Consider the following 18,064-nt stretch of genomic DNA (forward strand, 5'->3'; position numbering starts at 1 on the left):
CCAAAGCTAGAAACGCTCATCCCTGAAAATCTGCACAACGTGGCTCATTTAACAATCAGGTGCACATATTCACTCTGAAACCCACTGGCTCATGGATTGTTCTTTTCTCTGTCAGCACTCACCTTACTTTTCAAAATACGTCCCACCTTAGACCCAACCCTTGTGAGGCTGCCTCTTGGTCAAATGCTGCATTCTTTGAAATAAAACCTGAACTGCTTTCACCTTTCCTTAGTTGTTGCATCTCTCAAAGGCACACTCTTGCAGCTTCCTTAGTTACAGCTCTTCGCCATGTGTAAGTTTTTATAGTGAGGGAGCACTTACATCTACCTTAGAACTACTGAGCCATTGAGTTGAAATTTTCTTTCTTTGTGCCTCTAAATAAGCTAACCCACAGGTACTTACTGGGCTCACCTGAATGCACTCCCACCCCTGTTACTATCCCTTTCCACTACTGCCCTCCCAACTCCAAATTCTGTATCTGCCACTGTGCTCTAGGGACCATTCCAAGCTGCCCAAATTATCTACTTTTAGAATTTAGGGCTACGATGAAATATACCAAAATCTGGGACATGAGATTAAGTTTTGAGAGGGCCGCACATTTTGGGTCAGAGCACAGATGTTCCAGAGGGAACGACTGTCCAGAAGGCCTGAACACCTGAGCTGTGTCCTGCACAAATGTACTAAATGCATCTCAAGAAAGAACACAGTGGTCAGAAGGGATGTGGTCAGCCATGCAGGCATTTGATAAATAGGATTGGTTAATTAATTTTAGATTTTAGACTCAAATATCAAGTGTTTGTATATCTGTCTACTTAAGCTATGAGATTTTTAAAGGTACTGAAGTTTTTGGCTGACTGCTGTGAAAAAGATGTTATATTTTATTCAAATAACTATTTTAATAAGAAAATCCTTTTCATAGGATAGTATTTTCAACAGGAAAATGAACACTTTTTCAAATGAAGTCTTCTGATATATTAGTAGCACTTTATTTATGGTTAGATATTATGTATTTTAGGCTAGGTATTGATAAGTTGGTTTCTGTGTCATTACAAAAAACAACTTATGAAGTCTTGTATGTCATATTTTGGTTAGTTTCTGCCCCTACCACCTTCTTATTTGAGACACTCAGATTAAAAGAATATTTTTAATGAAACATCAAACAAAATGTATATTTTCTGGGTTTCTGTCTGAGGCAGGAGAATTACTTGAACTCAAGAGGCAGAAGTTGCGGTGAGCCAAGATCATGCCATTGCACTCCAGCCTGGGAGAAAAAAGCCAAGAAGAAAAACCTACATATGCAAAACTTTAAGAAAGGGGATAAGATTCAATGTTTCTTGTAACTGTTAACTGTCACTGTGGAAATTTTGTATGTATCTTATGCTATGGAGATTCAAGGTTAGCTAGAAAACGTTTGTACTAGAAAGAACTTGTAATATTGTCTAGGCCAGTGCTGGTGACTTGAGTATGGTCCAGAGACAAGCCGCATCAGTGTCAGCTGGGAGCTTGTTAGAAATGCACATTCACAGGCCCAGCCCAGACTTTCTGATCAGAGGCTGTACCTTCATAAGCTCTCTGGGTGATTCTGATGCTCACTTAAAATTGGAAACTCATTCATCTAGGATAGTGGTCTTCAAACTTCCTTTTAGTCATAAGGACTGCTATATGTAATAAAGATGTTTTCAAATCCAGATAGTGAAAGAATTTTGTGAGTCTGGTTAATAAGTGTTTTGGGCCTCTTGGGTGTTCCTGGGTGGAGTTCCTTGTAACCTCTCTGGCTCAAGGGAGCTCAGTGTACAAATCTGCAATCGAGATCCAGCCCTTCTTTGAAACTGGGCAGGTAAGATTGGAGGAGATAAAGAATCTGCTTAGATTTGCTCAGATGATATTGTAAGATCAGAATTAGAAACTATGAGAGCAGGGTTTATGTATATCAGATAAATTAATGTATGATGATTAGTTCTATTCGTTCTATTAGTTCTATTAAACCCAAGGTTTCACTTAAGTGCTATATTTGAAATAACGTTAGAAAGCTAGTTTTTAAATTTCAGGGACATATATCCCATAAAATGAGATACTCCAGGAATTGATTTTTTTTAAATCTCAACAGAAAAACTTATTTTTCATTTTAGAATCTATTGTATTCGCCAAAAAAGCAGATAGAATACTTCTCCAGTCAACTGAATGCTTTTCGTTTTTATTTCTATTCATAGTACACCAAAACAGATTAAAGTACCCCCAAGCACCTAGCTTGGCTCAGCTGTGGTCTGGAGTTTTTATTTTATAGGTTGAATTATTATATGTTGGGAATACTTATTAAGTGTGGCATGTGATTCCAAGTCACAAGTTAAGATTAACAAAGAGCCGGCTTGTGCTTCCTGGCAACTTGGTACACTAAAACACTGCATGTGACTAAAGCTGAGTGGCGCTTCTTCAGTTTTGTAGAAATTAGCTGTTGGACATCTGTTTTGAACCCCTAGTGTGTGCTAGAATTATGTTTTCGCAAAGCATTACAGCTGAGGGCATAATAAATCCTTGATGAGAATTTCATGCTCTGAAACACTGTGGTATGATTTGCTTTATATACCCTGCTTGGGTTTTCTCCTTATTTTTGCTTCTTGGGAAAGGCAGCTGTTGAATGTTCATAGATTGTACTTTAAGCCACTGGAATCCTGTCTTGACTTACTTGACATCCACATCCCAGAGTGGCAAGCCCAGTGAGTCTATTTGACTTGCTCCTCATTTCCCATTGGTGGCCTATCACTAACCTCCCTAATAGAAAGCCAACAACTTTAACCTCAAAGAAAACCCCGGGTCTGTTTAGGTCCTTTTCTGTTCCACTCCCGAGATTTTCTGACCCCTGCAGTGTGAAGTGGCCAACTCTTCTGCCTGTGGGCTTCCTTCTCTCCAGACCACCTCACATTTACTGATGAAGAGGCCAGCTTGCTTGATCACTTGGGTGACATACAGACTCAAGGAGTCACAGCCTCAGGCCTGCCGAGTCCTGTTAACTTTCTGTTTTATGCTCTCTTGTGATACTTTCATGGCTGCAGAAGAGGAGTTTGCAGATTAAGTGATGGCCTCCTTAGTGAGGTTCTGCCTCAATGAGTGAATAATTTTGATTAAAAAGTGATTAGTGTAATCACAGGAATCCAGACTCTGGATCCGCTATGTCCTCAGTGTCTCAGCAATTCCTTTGCACAGCCCTTAGACCAAAAGGAAAACTTAAGTTTCTAATTATTAAGTAGGTAAAGTCAAATAATAGAAGAAGTATTTATGACCCAACAACTGAGCAGACATTTGAAACAATAATGTCATTGAAAGACATACATTGAAAGAAATAATCGTTATTTCCTCCATTGTTGAATAGTCATTGCCGTTGACAGTGGCATGTGGTGATGTGCCTGTTAGTGCTGCACGACTTCTCAAACCTTAGGGTAAGCATAGCTGCTGGCTTGCTCATTTCCTATTCCACATTGATTTTCACAATGCATTTGCTTTTTATCATCACCACCACGAGAGCTCAGCTTCTCGAAGACATACCATGAAAAGGGGTGCAGTGTGATTTATTGTCAAAACTGTGAGCTACTTCCAGCTAGTATTTTGCACTGTTACCTGAGAGTTGCTGCTGTACTTCCCTCAAAAATTAAAAAAATTCTGCTGCAGCATCCCCAGGGCACCTGCATACCCAGTTGGGAACCACAAGTCTGATGGCATGCAGTTCTCAGAGGTGTCCAGTCTTGTTTTATTTTGCTTTGTTCTTCCAACAGTTAAGATGTTTCACATATCATATGCTAGGTGTAGTAAGAGATGCAATTGTTTTATACTTGCTAATCAACACAGTGGTTTCACATTAATACCTCACAACTGTTATATGTAAACTTTTGGTGCCACAAAAGAAGTAGCACTTGAGTATAAATTTCCTCAGCAAGGCAACTTACTTCTATAGAAGGGTGCATCTCACAGACAGAGCAATGGCCAGTGCACACCTGGACAAGGAAGGGGAAGGGGTTCGTATTCCTGACACAGGTAGCTGCTACTGCTATGTTATTCCCCTAGTGGCTAGGGTTGGACCGCACAGTCTAAACTAATTATGATTGGCTATTTTAAAGAGAGCAGGGGTATGAGCCGGAGTGGCAGGGTAGGTAGTTTGGCAGGAAGGAACAGGTCAGAGCAGGTGACCAGGGGTGACTCAGGTCAAAGCAGGTGACCAGGGGAACAGATGTGAACTACTGATTAGGACTAGCAGGAAAGTTGTTTACTGAAACTAGAGGCAAGGGGGTGAAGAGAACTAGGAAGTTAAGCTTTAAAATGGAGAATTAAAGAATAAGAGAGCTGAACACACTGTCATACTGATTCTTTGAAGAGAAACTTGTGGAGTTCCCTATATCTAACACAACCATCCCATGAGGTGGCTGGTTCTCATTTCCCCGATCCCACTCATGAAAAGCGGGGGCTCATGGACTTCCTTTCCCTGCTTAAATGGTTAAGGTGTGGTGCACAGGAAAAGGTCATACTCAGGCCTTTAACTGTGCCTCCCAGGTTGTTTTCTCCAGCCATATTTGGTCTGTGGTTCTGTGGAGTTCAAAAATAAAATGGGAAATCACTTTTGTGTAGCCAATTACAGTTGTGGACTGCCTCTGCCTAAAAGAGCAACCCTTGGCTTCAAGTGGCAGTTGTGCAAACTAGGAGTGAATAGATACAGCTTAATATCCCTTCATGTTAAAAATGCTTATGTGGAGTTGACTAGAGGCTTCATTGATAATCAGTGGTAAAGTTCAAGTAACTTTCTTTTAGGCCACATTAAAGTGAATCTCGCATCTGCTACCAGGGAGTTGGTGATTCTGTCCTATTCTGCTTTCAGTTGCCTAAAAGAATATACTTGGAGGCTATTTTGCAAGTTCTGAAGCATGCCTGTTAAATAGTGGTTGAAGAACCTGAGAACATTTAGTGAGCAGCAACAGAGCTTTGGGAGGAAGGATGTGACATATATATATAATACAAAGACAGCTATGTCTTTATATTTAAGCCTTCCAAATATTTGTAAGAGAAGTTACACTTTTCCTGTTCTAGCCCCAAATGACAGAGTACTCTTAAATATGCTCAGTAACAACAGAATTCATAATAATGTGCACTGGTCACAGCTACTTCAGGAGGCATCTAATTGCTGCCATTGCAAACCCTTGTGAAAATGGTAAAAGGGAGATCGGATTGTACAAACCGGCTCCTAAAGTCCTTTCATTATGTTTTTCAAACTTTCTCATTTTTATCTTTGTCACTAAGCAAAGGCTTTTTACACTGTTCTACATTTGGTTTGCTGTCTCACCAAACGCATTTCTTTCTCAAGTTGGTAAAATGAGGTGTCAGGTAGCACTTAGGTTTTCTGTTTGGAACAGGTGTCTTTGTGGGTAGAGACCATCTAAGAGCAGATGAAGTTCTTACTGGGCAAATCTTTGAGTATCCATTCTAACTGATGAGTGAAGTCCATATGTGGGTGTGGCCAGTAGACCTCTGGGAAATCCAGAAAAATCTTTTACTCTGTGTTTACTCTGTATGTGTGGCAGGTGGTGGGGGTGGTGTTTAAATGATTCATGAGTTTACCTGTAAATTCCCCAAATCAAGCATTGGCTTACCAATTCAGAATGTAGTGTCAATCAGTCGCGAGATGCTGGGATGCTGGTCTTTGCTTCATGCTGCTGGGTTTTCTGGTCTTACACTCTGAATAAGCACTTCATTATCATGAATACCCCTCTGTTTTAGACCCCACAGATTTGTACCAGCTCCTTTTCCTAGACAACTTGAGGACTTAGGAAAGCTTGCCCGCCATCTTTGATTCCCCTCCTATGCGGGGGCTGACCTTCTCGCCCCCTTTTGGGCTGTGCTTCTGCGTGGCTGAGCAAGGGGAGACTTCTACCCCCTGACTTCCATCCCAAATCCTCCACCTAGGCTGCCCTTCAAACATGGCTTCCTTTTCTGGGGTGGACGTAGAGAAGTCTCTTTTCTTTCCGCTTTCCCCAGTCCTCTTTCTGCACTTTCTCATGCCCTGCTAATTTCCTTTCCCTTCTGTAAAAGCAGATTTTGCAGAAAGTTCCCTTGCCAGCCCTAGGTTGTATATGATGTACCATAAAGCAAAAGGAGGTCTGTGCTGGTTTTCTGATTTATTGGAAAGACATTTCCGAAGACCCCTGTAACTAGCCTGACTGCCTTTATCATTCAACAGGGCACATGTACCCCTGAAGAGTTCGTGCAGATGCCTCTCACCGAGCAGGGTGATCACAAATAGGCTGTGTTTTAAGTTAGTTTTCTGTTGTGTATTTCATCTGAGAAGTTGGCAAATGCTTGAAAGCCACAGGCTACAGTGTTCTGAAACCTTCTTTGCACATGAGCATAAAATGTATGCATTGAATTTGGAGACCGTCCAGTAACTGTCCTTTTAATGCAGCGGAATGTAGATTATAGCTGTTCCCTCTGGAAAGACATGCGTAGTTCTGATTTCCCTCTCTTTTCTCACAGAGTGTCTCCTCTGCAGAAGTCTGAGATAGTGGATGTGGTGAAGAAGCGGGTAAAGGCCATCACCCTCGCCATTGGAGATGGCGCCAACGATGTCGGGATGATCCAGACAGCCCACGTGGGTGTGGGAATCAGTGGGAATGAAGGCATGCAGGCCACCAACAACTCGGATTACGCCATCGCACAGGTCAGCAGCTTGGACATCTAGCTGTCCCATCCTGTTGACACATGATAGCTGGGCATGAGGACCTGGCATTTGACCTTCAGCACAGCCCCAAACTTCTGCCACCCCTCTGGAGGTTGCTGTCTAAATGAAATCCCAGAGATATTTGGATTTCTCTGTAGTCGTGATCTTGTGTAGTTTGGAGGCCCTGTCCTGCTGGTTGGATTTCTTTAGTCAGCTGTGGGGTTGGCCAAGCTGCTCTGTGATCCAGGCAAGGTGCTGCTCCTGACAGATAGGTCCCTGATCTTGCTACTAATAACCTCTCGCCCTCAGCCTCTGCATCTGCTGCATCCCTTGATGAAGCACAGCTGTGCTCAAGACAGCCTTTCTGTATAATCCCATCCCGGTCTCACCCCTCCCAAAGGTGCTGGGACAGCCCCTGGTCAGGCGCTTAAGGTCAGGGAGAAGCAGTGATTTACAGCTGCTGCCTTCTCTGTAATTGTGACAGGGGTGCTGCCCAGAACCACCCCTGTGAGGTGAATTGCCGAGAACATGAGCTGGGTTGGGGCTGTAATGACCCCATGGTCAGTAGTAAACAGCTTCCTGCAGTTAGGCCAAGTTCAGTCTCTTCCCCTCTGAACCGAGCGTCACGTGCCGGGGCTCCTGTTGTGCTGTATTGCACTGGTGGCCTGAGAATGAAAGAAAGATTCACCCCATAATGATAGCCCAAAGGTGAAGGAAGATAGCCAGCTTCCTGACCTGTAGGGTGCATATCCGAAACCACCTTTGCAAAATTATGACTGAGACAGTAGAAGAAAACTAACTTAACCAATTCTATCTTACGTCTAACCTCCAAGCTGTCCTTGTTCATTCCTGGAACTAACTTTGAGAGAAACTTTTAGTTTATAGTTTAAACAAAGACAGTAACAGCCCTTTCTCAAAGCAGACCTCCTCCTTGCCTGGGGACTAGACTGACATTAGTCACAAGATTAGAAATGATGGCTTAGGAGTCATGCAGCTGGAGGCTACAAGATTCTGACCCTCCTAAACTGCTCCTAAGATCAGTGCTTGAGATATTTTTCAGACCCTGCACTTGATGAATCAGCCAGCACCACCCAGATCAATAAACTGGCTCAACGAATCTTGTGGCTCCCTGCCACCTAGAAACCGACTGACCTTTGACTCCCTATGATTTCATCCCTGACCAATCAGCACTCCTGGCTCATTGACTTCCCCTCACCCACCAAGTTATCCTTAAAAACTCTGCTCCCTGAATGCTCAGGGAGACTGATTTGAGTAATAATAAAACTCTAGTCTCCATCACAGCCGGCTCTGCTTGAATTATTCTTTCTCTATTGCAGTTCTCTTGTCTTGATTAATTGGCCCTGTCTAGGCAGCAGGCAAGGTGAACTTCTCGGGTGGTTACGTATCTAGATGATTTGGCATGCTGGGTCATCCAGAAAACCTAGACATTGCAGTGAATGCAAGGCATTTCCCTCTGTCTCCAGATTGTGATATGTCATGAATAAATGCCTGCTCATCTGCTGGGTAGCAGGAATTCTCTTGTGTTTCTGTGGTGTTGAGGTGTTTGAAAATTGTGTTCACCTTAATCATGTGAACACAAGGAATAATGGCTATATACTCCTTCAAGCTGAAATCAGGGGCTGCATATAAAATGTGAATGAGCTTCCTATAGCCCCGGGGCTTCAGGCCAGTCCTTTGCAGCTCTGGGGCTCCACCTCCCCAAAGAGGGAGCTCTGTGTTAGACAACCTCTCAGGTTTCTTCTCAGCCCGCAGTTCTGCAGATGCAGGGAGGAATTACAAAATCCTCCTGGCTCTGAAAAGGGCGTGTAATCATTCTTCTTTCTTTGCTGATTTCAAATAAATCCTCAAGATAATTTCTGAAGTAGGTAAGAGAAGGAATCCTGATTTTATAGGTGTGCAAACTGGGGTTCCTTCATATCAGGTAACTTACTTCAGGTCCAAACAAGCGAGCATCTTGGGGTCGGAAAACAATGGACCTGAGTGTGAACTTGGGGGCCGGCCCCACACACACCTGCCTGTTTACTTTCCTGAGTCAAATGCTTTGAGGCCTGTGGGACTCGCACTTCCTGTAGTCTGTCAGCAACCATAGATGTTACACACCCCAGCATTATTAAATACTTGAGTTATAACATCATATGGCTGGAAGGGATCTTAAGAGGTTTCCTAGGAGTTCCAGGCAAATATTTGTCTGTCTTTTTCTTTAAAATGTCTAGGGAAGGGAGATCCCATGACCTGCTTTATTGAAACTGCATATGAATAGAATGCGTTATCCACAGGAATTGCTCTCTTCAGATGAAAAGCGTCAAAGAAGGGAGGAGCAGGGAGCGAGGCTTTAAAATGCCATTGGGGGTTTTCTTGCCCCTACAGCATCATAGTCACTTCCAGCAAAGAAACTGATGCAGCCGGCATGTGGCTGTGCACCCTCATTTTTCCTGTCCATGGTTCTGTTCCCGATTAGGCGGGGGTGCTGTTACTTTAGGGCAGATGCCTGCTAACCTCACACCCTTTCCACCAACCAACACGCTGCCTCTACCTTAATCACCGTGCCAGAAATGCCACAGATTGATGAATTTCTTTGCCACTGTTGAAATGGTAAACATCTCTGGTTGTTTATCACCTTGGGCTTTATCTGTTCATTTTAATGTGGATGCATTTTTTTTTATTATGCTTTGGAGGAAGTACCCTGTAGAGTTATTATACTCAAAAGGAAAAAGATATTTAGCTCGAAGACTTACCTTGGGAAAGCTATGAAGCGGGCAAAGCTCTGGTTCTATTTCTTCCCTGCCCTGCCTCGTGCTTTTGTGCCCAGGGCTGCCCGAGACTGAGCGCCGTCCTTTTTCCGCTGCCTTGCCCTGAGCAACCTCGCTGCTGCTCTGTCATGGTGCTCCTGCAGGCTTCGGCTTCCCATTCTCCTCGTGAGAATCATTCCTGCCCCCCGCCCACTTAATGTTTTTGGAGCAACCTCATGAAGACAGCATTTTTATTTAGAATATACAGTTGTTTTTTTTTTTTTCTGAAAACAAATCACTGTAGCGCTCAAGTTGAAGCATTCAGGATGACTCAAGCAAATGCCTTCTGTGCCCACTGAAGTTTAACATCGGGGGTCCGGGTCAAATACAAACTTCCTTTTTATTTGTTTAGCTAGTTATTTTATGATTCCCCATTCTCCTTTGGAATCCTTAATGAGCCTTTATGGGGAGTTTTATTTTTCCATGTGCACCTACTTCTGTCATTTTGAAGCAATTCTGAGTGCGTAGTGAGCCCCATGCCCGCCCCTCACCTCCTGGAAGGAACACGCTGAGCTGTGACTTCCTCCTGAAAATTTTTTTTTTTACGTATTGTATTTTCAGTCTGGTCATTTCTTTTCTATTGAGAGTTATATTTAACTTCTTTCTTTCTTTCCTTCTTTCCTTCCTTCTTTCTTTTCCTTTCCTTCCTTCCTTCCTTCCTTTCTTCTTTATTTCTTTTCTTTCTTCCTTTCTCCCTCCCTTCTTTCTTTCTTTCTTTCTCTCTCTCTTTCCTTCCTTCTTTCTTTCTTTCCTTCTTTCATCTTTCTTGACAGAGTCTCACTGTGTCACCCAGGCTGGAGTGCAGTGGCATGATCTCACTCACCGCAACCTCCGCCTCCCAGGTTCCAGAGATTCTCCTGCCTCAGCCTCCCAAGTAGCTGGGATTACAGGCACACGCCACCATGCGTGGCTAATTTTTTGTATTTTTAGTAGAGACAGGATTTCACCACGTTGGCAAGTCTGCTTGCGAACTCCTGACCTCAGGTGATCCACCCGCCTCAGCCTCCCAAAGTACTGGGATTACAGGTGTGAGCCACTGCACCCAGCTGAGTTACATGTAATTTCAAAACTCATCTGAAATTAATAGGAAGTGTACAACAGCAAAATAATTTCTGATGTTCTGGGGCATTCTCAATACAGCCTGCTTGTCTCTCCTAGTAGTGTAATAGGGTTCAAGTTTGTGGACTTCCTGACACTCTTAGAACAGGGGGCTTAAGGTTTTCATGCAAGGGAACAGAGGGGGAAGTCAAATCCAGGGTGAAGCATATCAAATGTGTAGAAACGTGACGTAAACAGGATTACCCCTAATGGTATATTCATGCCAGAGCGGGACACCATACACCAGACCAAAGAAACTCGTTACCCTCCCTCCAGCACAAGGTTTACACTTTTGGGGACCTTTATGAAATGGCACACAGAAGGCAAACCAGGCTGAGGGGTGGCTGAGGAGCTAGAATCCAAGTGGTGTCCAGAGACCCCCCTCCCCAGGTAGTATTCCTAGATTTACTGGAATATCTATGGCTCCAACTCAAATCATAGGAGCCATCACATCGCTACCAGCTGGGGACCTACCAGCAGCTCCTGACTGCATAGCACTCTGGCCAGAGGTGCTCTGTACTGGTTGGAGAAAAAAAGGGGAAAACAAAATTGGTCAAGAAGTGGAGGCAAAGTGTGTGTGTTTCTTAGTATGTCTATGTGTACATGTGTATTTGTATGAGTATGTGTGTATGAGTGCATGTGTGTCTCTGTGTATCTCTGTCTTGTGTGCCCCTGTCTCTGTGTCTAGGTGTGTGTGTCTGCCTGTGTGTGTTTATCTGTGCCTGTATGTGGCTCTGTGTATCTATGTGTATATATCCATGTGTGTCTATGTGTGTGTAACTTTTTAACCTACGCAGCTGTTAATGGAGGTAGTGTGTGTGCACCTGTGTGTACTTTCTTTTTTAAACAAAACACTGTTGTGTGAGTGTCCCTGTCCCTTGCTCCTTTTGTCACTGAAGACTTTGTGATTGCTTAGAGGCGTCTGACTCCCACTGTACTTTTCTTTCAGTTTAGGAGTTCACCTTGTTTAGTAATTCATCCTTATTGCAGCACTACTCACAATAGCAAAGACATGGAATCAACCCAAATTCCCATCAATGATAAACTGGAAAAGAAAATGCAGTACATATACACCATGGAATACTATGGAGCCATAAAAAGGAACAAGATCATGTCCTTTGCAGAGACATGGATGGAGCTGGAAGCCATTATCCTCGGCAAACTAACACAGGAACAGAAAACCAACCCCATATGTCCTCCCTTAGAAGTAGTAGCTGAACAATGAGAACAGATGGACACAGGGAGGGGAACAACACGCACTGGGGCCAATTGGGGAGGTGGGGGAGAGAGACCATCAGAAAAAATAGCTAAAGTATCTGAACCCTAAAACTTAGGTGACGGGTTGATAGCTGCAGCAAACCACCACGGCACACGTTTACATATGTAACAAATCCGCACATCCTGCACATGTATCCTGGAACTTAAAATTAAATTACAAAAAAGCATTTGTTTAGATAAGATTTTGTAAGAATAACAATTAGAAGTCCAGCAGTATGTTTGGGGAAAATAATAATTATGTAGAGTTAAGAGAGGATTTTAATTGTTCTCGCTGGGCCTGAAAGCTCTGTCTTCAGAGAATGATTTTCTGAGATTCCTAAAGAATCTGGTTTCCCCTACCTACATTGTCTGACTTCTGTTCTTAAGGACATTCTGTTTGGGACTTTTATTCCTCAATGATGGGCTCTTCTGAACTTTGTAATTTTCCTTTTCAGTTTTCCTACTTAGAGAAGCTCCTCTTGGTTCATGGAGCCTGGAGCTACAACCGGGTGACCAAATGCATCTTGTACTGCTTCTATAAGAACGTGGTCCTGTATATTATTGAGGTAAGAAGGGGCATTTTTTTTTCCTTAAAAGAGAAAGATCTTTTCAGAGGATATCTTGAGGTATTTAAAGTCATTTCAAGGAAGGATTTTGTTGATATAAAATTAAAGATGTTGCTGTGACTTTCTATAACCTGGGTCACATGTAAGCTCCCCTGAAGCTGGGTTCACCATCCTGGTCTAGATCGTCATGCTGGATGACTGGAGCAGACATCTGCAGCCTTTCTTCCCTACCCACCATGCCTTCCTCCCTAGTTCTCCTCCTGTGTTGCTCTTTGCCATACCTCTTCCTCTGTATCCATGGCTGGGGTAGAATTTTGCTGACACTGACATTCCTTCCAGAGGGGTCAGTTCCTTGCAGCAGAGACCCACACCTCTCCAGGTGAACACTGAGGTGTTGCTAGGCAACCCAGTCACGTGTTTCTTTCCTGGAATGAATGGGGCAGGTTGGCCCAATTTCTGCCTTACTTCTCACGAACTCTGCAAGTTTCCTGAGCATCCATTCACTGCTTCTGCGATACTTGGACATTGGCACTTACATGGGAAGGGTGTGGGAATGAGGGAACAGTGGGGAGTAAACCAGTAAGGTCATTGACAATATTCCAGTGAGTTCATATTCTGTTGTCAGACAATTTTCCGAGATGCTGATTCAGTTACCAGTAAAGCAAATGTGCTCGCTAGAGGGGTGGGCCCAGGAAGAAGTAGAAAAGTCACTTTATGTTTGCTATTAGTGGGATTACAGCCCTGCTATAAAGGGGTGGCTTTTGAGACCATCATGACTAATCAATTTCCAAATATGTCTATCTATGGAGGAAGGCAATGTTAATTGTTTATGGTGTTTTAATGTCTCATTCTATGGGTTGTTTTATGTCTGATTTCTTGACTGTTAGTAAAAATAATAACCAAGGCAGAAATCAACTTTTTCTGGTGTAAACTCTGACAATACTCAGCTCAAATAACTATTAATAACAAGTGCCTTGCTAAGGTAGCTGTAACTAACTACGTCTTTACCAGGTTGGCTAATCTTTCCTATTCAGTCATTGAGGTCAAACATATAAGTTCATGTCACACATCTGGTATCTCAACTACTATAGAGTGATTTCCCCAAGTTGTGCAGCTTGTTCACAGCCCAAGACAGCCCGGCCAAAAGAGTAAATGAAGCAGAAACATAACCTGTGCTGCTTCATTCATCTCTTCAGCTGCCCAGAGCCCAACTGGAAACAGCAATGCATTTTTCTAAGTTGCACAAGGGCCAGCCTATTCACCAAGACGTGTATTTGCAGAGAGGATGCCTCTTCTAGTTCACACAAAAGCCCCTTGTGGGCTGGTGAGCAGCCCTGATTCTTAAAGAATATTCCAAGCAATCAAAAGGGATCTGATTAAAGTCCTGAAACCAACCTGTTCTTCCTCATTTGACGCTTTGGTGAGAGGTGTCCCGTCTGCCTACGTGTTATTTCCCTAGGAAGAACATATGTAGCAGAGGCTTAAGAGATTTGGTGACATAATTGACATTTTATTCAGTATAGTGAGGTTAAAATCAATAATTTAAAAAATTATTCATAATTTGTCTGCTGGTCTTGCACTGTAATATTCACCTCAGTTCACTCTGGGTAAGAACTTGTAGACATTGGTGTAAAAGCTTTTGTGGTTTCTCTCTTTTATTTTTACAATTCCCTTTTGGGATTTAAAGATGTTTGTCCCCCTCCTGCTCCCACATTTTTTGTATCTGTGGTAGGAGTCAGTCCTCAGTGTCACTTAGAGTCACGGATGATAGCGTAAAGGGGTATCGTAGGGTCATGGATGATGGTGTAAAGGGGTATTGGAATCCCCATTCCTTCATGCTACCCCAGGATTCCCAGGATTTTGTGCTCCCGTAGCTGTTGGCTTTCATGGTTTCTTAATAACCTGGTTTTCTTCACAATCAACAAATTACAGATAGTCTAGACTTCTTATCAAGACATGCTGTATGGAGCTCCCAACCCTTTCACTTTTCAGATTGTCCCCTAGGGCCCCTCCTTAGTCATTTACACCTACTATCTTGCTGGTGTTATTTATTTATTTATTTTTTGACTTCAAGTGGGCTGAGTCTGAGAAGAGTGCAATTTTAGTCTGCCTAAAAAATTATATTTGGAAGGAGGCCCTGAAAGTGCCACATGCGTGCCTCAAATTAACATTTCAATTATAGCTGAGCAGCAGTTGTTAAATGGTCTTTTGTAAACAGCCTTTTAAACATTCTTTACACTGTTAAAGAAAGTGTGAAAATCTCCACCACTCCATGCCCAATTTTCTATTTAGTATTTCTCGGGGATATTAATTTGAAAACCAAGAAAGCAAAATCCTTGACCGAGCCCATATGGTTAGAGCATTGACTCAGGCAGAGCCTGCCATTGCCAAATTACTTCCTTGGCATCAATGTGCACTTCAAATATAATTTTTAAAATAGGAAAGTACTATTTACATGCCATGTTAGTGTGTTGTAAACTATAAGATCAAAGATTATTGTAAGTTGATTTGCTTATTTGCAAATAATACTTTTTTGTTCTAAAAGTAACCCTTATAATTAATTACTTGAGAATAAATTAAACACATTACTTATTTATCTTAAATCGTTTTCTTGTAACTCAAGGAGTGATTCTTTACAATAGCCAATATGTTCTCATCTCAAATGCCCTCTAAGATACATAATCACTAATCATTTTAAAATGTAGTATAAAGGCAATTTGACAAATTAAAAAAAAAATACACATGTATGATGCACACACACCTTTTATGTCTTTAGCCATTATTATGAGGATCATTATATGACTTGAGTTGCCAATAAAGATTGTAGGGAAGAGCTGTGAGCCTGTGATGTAATGCAATCTACTCACTTGGTATACTAACCTATAAAAGTGGATTTTTCTGTATAAGGAACACATGGATGTACTCACGTTGCTGTATGGAACACAAACTGAAAGTTCCCTCCCCTCTCACCCCCAAACCTCCTTCCATATTTTCTGTCCTGACCTTTTTCTCTGCAGGTATGGAGATATTTATGCATACAAACAAAGCAAGGATTTTAGATAAATGTCATCATGCTGTGCAGTGCCTTCTGCAACTCATTTCACCTGACAGTGTATTCTGGAAACCATTCCCAGTTACTATGTATAGACCGAGGGCATGCCATTTCACAGGGGAATTTCCTGCAATCTATTCAGCCATTCCCTGCACTGATAAATATTCCACTCATTTCCAGTTTAAACCCCCAAAAGCCTTGTGGAAAACAGCTTTCTCACTAGCCCATAAATATTCCACCCAAATGATATTGATCTCATTAGACCGTTTTTACCACAGTGCCTTGAATATAACACATGTTTATGTATTTTTACTTATACAAGTTATTTGTTGCTGGCAAATATTATTTAATGCTTGTTGAGTGTGCCTCATAAAATTCAAGCCAAAGTGTTGGTTCAAGTGATTTAAAAAATAGGAACAAAATGATGCAATACATGGTTTCATGTTGGCTCTATTAATAGGTAAAACTGAAAATACTACAACCTTTGCCTCCATCTTCCGTGCAACTGCCTTAGTTTACTACTGTTTTCCTGGTTGATTATAAAAACCGCAGTTTCAGTTCCTTGACAATCTCTATTGTAGCTAGGATACGATTTCCGAAACATACATCTGATCAATTCCAGTGTCTGGCACAGCGTCTGGAATGGAGGTGTTTGAAAATGCTGGCAATGAAAGAGTGATGAATGCTGCTGCTCTCTGTAGCCACTTCACAGGCTCCCTGTGCCTTCTGATGAAATGCCCGTTCTCAGTCCCGTCGCCTGCCCCTCTGTGGTCTGGGTTCCAACTGTCACCAGCCTCCTCTGCCACTGTATTCTCTTTACTTTGTTTGTAATCAGTGTTACTGAAGTATGATTAATGTACAGCAAGATACACACTTTTTAATTGTTCCACTCTGTGAATTAAAACTGAATTTTTATCATTAGAAACGCACTGAGGATTTTGTCTGTCTCCCATAGACGGTGATAAGAATGTCCCAGAGGGCTATGGAGACAGATGGCAGTGAAGGTTGCATAGCACTGGGCACTGGAACTGCAGTGCAAGTGTGAACATGGGACCAAACACTCAAAAATGGCTAAGGTGGCAGACTTCGTTATCTACATTTTACAACCATTTTAAGATACTAAAAAAAAAAAAAAGAGAGCGAGAGAGAAATGTCACGAACACTTGGCTGTTTTCATCACCTTGAGAGAGACAAAAATGTATAAGGACAGATTGTATGCTTTAGGAGAGCTTATTGAAGGTTTGAAAACAAATTTTACATGTAGTTTTGTTTTGCATTAAACTAATTAAATGCAATGTTTCATAGTTGTGGCCAGATGGACCATATTTCTCAGAAGGTAAAATCCTGTCATGGTCTAGAATGCTCAGAGTTTCAGAGCCTTGCAGGGCAGCCAGCTGGGGTGGGATTAGGGTGGAGGGACAGGCGGTGTATATTCCCTGTGTATGCGCAATGGGAGTGAGAATGGGATGAAATTAGCAAAAGCAAGGAGATAGAGCTGGGTAAGGATATGTGAGTGACCAGGGAAGGACATCTGAATGGCCCAGTCAGAGTTGTGTTGCCATTAGAAGCTGGGATTCCTTTTTTTCCTTCTCTGTTTGCAATAGGCAAATTATACAGTAAATGTGATTTAGGAAAATTTGTCTATCAATATGTAGGAAAGATGGCAAGCAGAGAACTTACATGTAATTTTGTAGTTTTTAAGCCTGGGGCCTTAATCATGCCATTGTGTAACTATCTCTCCATGTAATTTATAAGCAGAAAGCAAAGACTGATTTTTAAAAACCCTTTGATTTTGACAATGGGGGGAATTTGCCTTAAATGTAAAGATTAGGGATGAAGAGGTTAGGAAAAGATCCCTATAAAATTTTTGAAGTCCTGATTGACCTCGGTGTGATATCTCCTAAAGAGAGGGGTTGAGTAAATTCTTTAATGCTCCTACTGTATTTAATAAACTAGGAGTTAGGTATTCGGAGTTTTCTGTATACAGTTTCCGAGCACAGCAGCTGCAGCATTTTAAGCATATATTAGGTGGCATATGCATTTGTTTGTGGACTTTCTGAACCCCTGGGAAAAGGTTATTTGGAATAGATAAAATTTTTAGTGGCCATAAAATTCAAATAGAAAAATAATAGGGACATTACTTGAACTTAACCTATATTTCAATAAATTATTGTAGGGGTCTCTTGTACACTTTGGTATAGCATAAGGAAGATATGCCAAATTATTTTTGAAATCAAGATGAGAATGAAATCATAATGGTGATCAGTTGTTGGTTCCTAATACAAAGAATAACAATAACATATGTATATTGATGTGAAAAAATGGGTATTATATGCAACTTAGAGTCTACTTATTTTTGGCAACACATATAAGAAATGTTAGTGTTTTCTCGGGGGTGATTAAACTGATACGGGACAAAGGCCAGGAAATGAATGCATATTTAGCATGAAGGTCTGGAAAAACTATCACTGAAATAGAAATAGATTCTAAGGCCACAGCAATTTGGGGAAGAAATGAAACTGAACTGCAGAATTTAGTTGACAGCTATTTAAAATTTGTCAACATCTGACAAGCCTAAACCGAGCAA

At 41.9% G+C, this 18,064-nt stretch overlaps 1 protein-coding gene across 4 annotated transcripts in view; it reads left to right on the forward strand.

Annotated features, from left to right (window-relative positions):
- The window catches only part of ATP8A2 (ATPase phospholipid transporting 8A2), a 670,261-nt gene that overhangs the window by 404,374 nt on the left and 247,823 nt on the right, over positions 1 to 18,064 (forward strand). For all 4 annotated transcript variants that reach the window (XM_021677381.2, XM_064373518.1, XM_021677384.2 and 1 more), the window contains exons 26-27: positions 6,511 to 6,694; positions 12,315 to 12,425. In XM_021677381.2, the coding sequence (XP_021533056.1) occupies positions 6,511 to 6,694; positions 12,315 to 12,425 (295 nt within the window). The remainder of the gene's footprint in view (positions 1 to 6,510; positions 6,695 to 12,314; positions 12,426 to 18,064) is intronic.

This window comes from Aotus nancymaae, unplaced genomic scaffold (genome assembly GCF_030222135.1).
Source record: "Aotus nancymaae isolate 86718 unplaced genomic scaffold, 86718_ANA_hifiasm-v0.15.2.pri h1tg000009l, whole genome shotgun sequence".
NCBI classification, from domain to species: domain Eukaryota; kingdom Metazoa; phylum Chordata; class Mammalia; order Primates; family Aotidae; genus Aotus; species Aotus nancymaae.